The following is a 6,000-nucleotide window of genomic DNA, read 5'->3' as shown; positions in this document are numbered from 1 at the left end:
TTGTAGCGTCTCACATTTCTCTGTAGAGGAACAAAATGTGAAGAACTAAGAAACGTGAAGAACTCGTGATTTAGGGATTTTTTTTTTTTATTATTGAGGAAAGGGAATTTTTTTGTTGATAGACGTGGGTTAGGGATTTTGATCCCAAAAGTTACTCTTGTTGTTGTTGTTTTTTTTTATTTAATTTAAAATTATGTTGACAAGTTAGTCCAAGTGGCAATTGATGTGGCAAATTTTTATTTATTTATTTAAGTTGTTTGACACGTCAGACTTTTATATCTAAGAGATAATAGCAAGGACTAAATTAAAATGGCATGGCCTAAATTAAAATGGCATTGAAAGGTTAGGGACCAAATTAACACAATTAAAAGGTTAAGAACTAAATTGAAATATAGTGTAAAGGATAGGGACCAAATACGTAGTTTACCCAAAATTTAATTCTTTTACAAATTATTGAGATAGTAAATTCTTATTAGTTTGCTTTTAAATCCATCACTATTTTACTTACCAATGACATCAACAATTTATAATAAAGTGTATAACTCTAACATTTTTCCACTTTTAAAGGCCTAAAAAAAATTATAAATCTAAAATCTAAAACAAAATATACAAGCAAAATATAAACAGGATGTCAGGCCGAGAACAGGGAGTACATCAGTACGTTGGGTTCCTCCACAGGATGCGTTCTATAAAGCTAATTTTGATGTGGCTTTGTTTGATAATTCGGGCTTTGCAGGTTTGGGTGTGGTGATTAGAGATTGTCATGGCCAAGTCATAGCTGCTCTAAGTCAAAAAGTCCAGATGCCTATTTCAGTTGAAGCTGCTGAAGCATTAGCAGCATACCGAGCCATTGTATTTGCTAAAGAACTGTGTATTTTTAAGGTGGTTGTGGAAGGGGACTGCTTGAGGGTGATTCAAGCATTAAAAGCCAAGGAAAGATGTAATACTCTATATGGGAATATAATTGAAGACATGCGCAATCAAAGTTTATCTCTACAGTCTTGCCAATTTCAACATGTTCATTGGGATGGTAATAAGTTGGTGCATGCATTAGCTAGGAGAGCGGTTTTATCCGCAGGTTTTAATGTATGGGTAGAAGAACTACCTAGTGAGTTGGAGGTTGTATTCTAATCTGATTTACCTTGATAATATTGACTTACTGGTTTCTCAAAAAAAAAAAAATATATATATATATATACACACACACAAGCAAAGAAAAAACTAATAAAAAGTCTCAACCAAAAACTCTTACCCAAAAAAAAAAAAGCAACTTACCTTTTTAAAAAAATTTAAACAAAATAAGTTTATCCTTACCGAGCAATAGATACCAAAAAAAAAAAAAACCCCTTAAGAGTACTGTTATTCTAAACAACTTTGTTACACAATCTCAAACTCACATTTTTACATTTTAAACAATTTTGCACACTTTTTCACACACTTTTTCACCCACACAAATTTCAAAAAATTACAAAAATCCAATCTCAAACTACTCTACTAAACACCCTCTAAAAGTTCCACATGAGAAGTTGTCCAAGTTAAAAAACAAGAGTTCAGCAAAAAACAGAAGAAAAAAAGAAACAAGAGATAAATTGACACCAAGATTGATTCGGACTGTTCGCTCCTTTCTTTCACTAGTCTGAGCTGACGCAAATTACTATTGAACTGAGGCCCAGTTCATATTTAATGGACCAAAAGATCTTCAAAGCCCAAACCTAGAATCTCTCGCTGGGTCAGACAGGTTATAACATGGAAAATGTAAATAACAAATCTAGTCATACGAATTTATTTTTTATGCCATGATTTTTTGCTTAATAAGAGTGATGTTATTTGTGGGTTTATATTAAAATGATAGTTGACTTTTAACAATTTTCGGGGAGAAAAAATGATTTTTTTATTTCTAGCATTACATATGTAATATCATTTTTCTTTAAGTCAATAATATATATATATATATATATATATATATATATGCCAAGTGGCACATTGTATGGTATCCTTCTTATTTAGCTTCCACCTCATCTAAATTTAGCATTTATGTCAACTTATTAAGTAATGGCAAATGCATTTATTTCAATGTATTAATAAAATTCAAAGAATTTGTATACATCTATAATTTTACATGCTTTGAATTGATATGAATGCATTTAAAAAGTCATGACAAATGTAGGAATAAAATTCAAAGAATTTGTATACATTTAAAACTTTACATGCTTTGAATTGATACAGATGGATCTAAAAAGTCATGAGAAATGTAGGAATCAAAAAAACTTTGCAATTTTCTGCATAAGACTAACTTCAATACAAAATTGCAAGAGTTGAATTTAATGAATAGGGCAAATATTATTTGTCTTCACATCAATCAATCATCAATACATATATAAAAGTAGAGATCTCATGTGGGAAAGCACAATATTCTGCCAAGTGGCACATTGTATGACATCATTTTCATTTAAGCTTCCACCTCATATAAATTCAGCATTTATGTCAAACTATTAAGTAATGTCAAATGCATTTATTTCAATGTATTAATAAAATTCAAAGAATTTGTGTACATTTATAACTTTACATGCTTTGAATTTATACGGATGGATTTAAAAAGTCATAGGAAATGTAGGAATAAAATTCAAAGAATTTGTATACATTTATAACTTTACATGTTTTGAATTGATACGGATAGATCTAAAAAGTCATGGGTAAGGTAGGAATCAAAAAAACTTTTCAATTTTTAGCATAAAACTAACTTCAATGCAGAATTGCAAGAGTCGAATTCAATGAATTGGGCAAATATTTTTGTCTCCACATCAATTTAATTTAATTCAATATATATATAAAAGCAGAGACTTCACGTGGGAAAGTATGAGTTTTTGCCAAGTGGAACATTGTATGACATTCTTCTCATTTAGGCTTCCACCTCATCGAAATTTACCATTTATGTCAAACTATTAAATAATAAAAAATGCATTTATTTCAATGTATTAATAAAATTCAAAGAATTTGTATACATTAATAGCTTTACATGCTTTGAATTGATACAGATGGATCTAAAAAGCCATGGGAAATGTAGGAATCAAAAAAACTTTTCAATTTTCTGCATAAGACTAACTTCAATGCAAAATTGAAAGAGTCGAATTGGGCAAATATTATTTGTCTCCACATTTGTCCAGTATAAATTTCCATTTCCATTGGACTTAAAATTAAACTTCCATAATTTTATCACAATATCTTTGTTGTTCTTTTTGAGAGATATGTTAATTTTCAAAATATTATGTTCGTCTTAAATATTTTGTTTAGATTTTATGTACACGGTTTTACTTATGTGGTATTATAATTTATTTAGGCTTATTTTTTCATATTATGTACCAATTTATATTTTTGGTTTTCTGTATGATGCATATACCTGGTAAGGATCTATTTTGACTACTTTTAGTTCAATTAAAATTTGAAAGTTAAATTGTGATATTATTGCATCACTATGACATTATTTTTTCTATTGTTGTATCATGAAATTTTAGAAGTTTTTATAGCTAATTGATATATAAAACATAAATAATACAATAAAGACACCTAGAAACCAACATGTTTGTAGGTGACAATTTCACTATGATCTGATGACATTTTTTGGTTGCGTGAGAAATTTTTCCCCCAATGTATTTAGTTTGAATTTAGTTTTAGTAGAAAGCCTCATAAATTAAGTGTGACTAGCAATAATAGTATTCATGAAATCAATGAGTCATAAATAATTTTTTTACAAAATTTATCAAAATGCACCGTGCATCGCACGAGATATCGGTTAGTTATAACAAATGTAGGGAAGGCTATGAACCATAATTTTCTTTATAAAAAAAATAAACAATATCATTAAATTATAAGGCTCATTAAATTGACAAATATACAATTTTCTATAAAAAAAAAAACTTTAAATAAAAAAATAATAAATTTATTTATTACATTATTACTTACATTTATTACTAAAAAAAATAGCAATAATACTAAAATTTATAATTATTTTAATATTTTTCTGATACCCACGTAATCCACATGTACATAAAGTAATTAAAAATGATTTTTTTTTAAGAAATTTTTTTTTGAAGTAATTCAAAATTACTTTTATATAAAAAAAAAAAAAAAAATTGAAATAACACACCATAGTCGGATCACCATTCTCCAAAGTTCTAGACAAAGCTAGAGGCTAAAATAAATTGCTACTTTTATCCAATTTGCTTCTTAGACCCACGGAACCTTCTGGATTCTCTCCGTCACTCACATGACACCTAAAACAAATTGCTTCTTATATGATATCCAATTTCAGACATATCTAAGCCAAGCTAAACTCTTTAACAAAATAACACCATGGCTGATGCGTTTTTTGGGTACCCCTTCAGGCGCTTCTTCTTGAGCCCTCCGATCTTCCGTGAATGGTCAGGATCGACGGCCCTCATGGACTGGCTCGAATCCCCTAATGCCCACATCTTCAAGATCAACGTCCCAGGTAACACCGACCACCAGACTCTCTCTCATTTCTTTTGGGTATTAACTATTAAGCATAATTGAATCATTGTTATTCATATATTCTCCCAATCATTTAATTCTCTTCGCTTTTTTTAATTTTTCAATTTCAATTTTCAACTGGGTTTTTTCTTATTTTGCAATTGTCTCACTTTTTGGAGAGGAAAATTTATGTGGGTTTGTGAGAATTGTCAGTTTTTTTTTTCAAATGGGTTTTGCTCAAATTATGGATTTGTGTGTGAATAGGTTACAGCAAAGATAACATAAAGGTGCAAGTAGAGGATGGTAACGTTTTGCACATAAAAGGAGAAGGTGGGAAAGAGGAGCAGCTTAATGCAAAAGACACTGTTTGGCATGTAGCTGAGAGAGGGACAGGAAAGGGAGAGTTTTCAAGGGAAATTGAATTGCCGGAGAATGTGAAGGTGGATCAGATTAAGGCCCAAGTGGAGAATGGTGTTCTCACTATTACTGTCCCAAAAGATACTACCCAAAAGTCATCCAAAGTTAGAAACATAAACGTTACTAGCAAGCTCTGAGTTCTAAGGCTTGAGCTAGAAGCCCACAATGATGGTTTGAGAATAATAGTGGATGGTTTATAATGTATTGGATATTATGTGTAATAAAATCGACTCCAATAATACCAATGACGTCTTTCATGGGTTCAGATTGCCTTTAATTTCTTCATAAACTCTTCTATCTTTCATAATCCATGCATATTTATGAAATGGTGGAGGACTTTTATACTTATACACGAGTCTGATCTTACTTGGTATAACAAGGATGCGGTTTTGGCCCATGATTGACATTACTTTTTTTTATCTATCCCTAACCATTTGCCACACGAGAGCAATGTTCTTAAGCCACAGGTGCTTTTTGCTTCTTTGTAATTAATTCAAATAATTTGCAATATATTTCTGTTATATGGGGTACCCTTAGTCTTCTCTAGTATCAAACACGAAAAGATGAATGAAAATCTTTATTGCTTCCATTTGGTTACAAGTAAGACTTTTGAACTAATATCCCATTACAAAACTTCCAAAATACCCCCATACAACATGAAAAGGATCTACCAAGTCACTTAAGAAGTTAGTTTGCGATGGCTTATCATTCAATTTAATTATATTACCTTTGTCATTCTTGACCAACCAATCTCACGCATGGTTTTTATTTACTGACTTATACGGGTGACTTGATATGACTATTACAAGAGATAATTTCAACATCAGCTCATCTCCTCCATTTGTGGTCCACTCTGATCATTCAGGTTGACAACATCTTCTCTTGTCATTCATCTATGATCATGATTTACAGGACGAAAAGGATCCAGCTCGTCAGTCACTTTGCTTCTCACGGTTCATATATTTGTCTTCTTCATCCTCTACTAATCTTGCAAAAGGTACCCAATCCATTATATAATTTTAGATTGGGCCTTATTAAATCCTGGTAATTTTTTTGGGGCAGCAATAGCTAAGTTGGGTTTGAATATATGGTATG

General features: G+C 30.7%; 2 protein-coding genes across 2 annotated transcripts; both read left to right on the top strand.

Moving 5' to 3' along the window:
• Positions 1-329: 329 nt before the first annotated feature.
• Positions 330-1,131, top strand: LOC142629488 (uncharacterized). Its single transcript, XM_075803490.1, has 2 exons — positions 330-342; positions 737-1,131. Exons 1-2 carry the CDS (start codon positions 330-332, stop codon positions 1,129-1,131), a joined length of 408 nt encoding a protein of 135 aa, XP_075659605.1.
• A 3,020-nt stretch (positions 1,132-4,151) lies between these two features.
• Positions 4,152-5,170, top strand: LOC142606062 (15.7 kDa heat shock protein, peroxisomal). Its single transcript, XM_075777473.1, has 2 exons — positions 4,152-4,489; positions 4,753-5,170. The coding sequence occupies exons 1-2, from the start codon at positions 4,351-4,353 to the stop codon at positions 5,040-5,042; spliced, it is 429 nt and encodes a 142-aa protein (XP_075633588.1). The 5' UTR covers positions 4,152-4,350; the 3' UTR covers positions 5,043-5,170.
• The last annotated feature ends 830 nt before the right edge of the window (positions 5,171-6,000 follow it).

The sequence above is a fragment of the Castanea sativa genome, chromosome 1 (assembly GCF_040712315.1).
Source record: "Castanea sativa cultivar Marrone di Chiusa Pesio chromosome 1, ASM4071231v1".
Classification (NCBI taxonomy): domain Eukaryota; kingdom Viridiplantae; phylum Streptophyta; class Magnoliopsida; order Fagales; family Fagaceae; genus Castanea; species Castanea sativa.
This window is presented reverse-complemented; position numbering and strand designations above follow the sequence as displayed.

Coding starts and splice junctions, on each gene's coding strand:
- LOC142606062 (XM_075777473.1), top strand. CDS start 4,351: ATGGCTGATGCGTTTTTTGGGTACCCCTTCAGGCGCTTCTTCTTGAGC. Junction 4,490..4,752: donor CTTCAAGATCAACGTCCCAG/GTAACACCGACC, acceptor GTGTGTGAATAG/GTTACAGCAAAGATAACATA.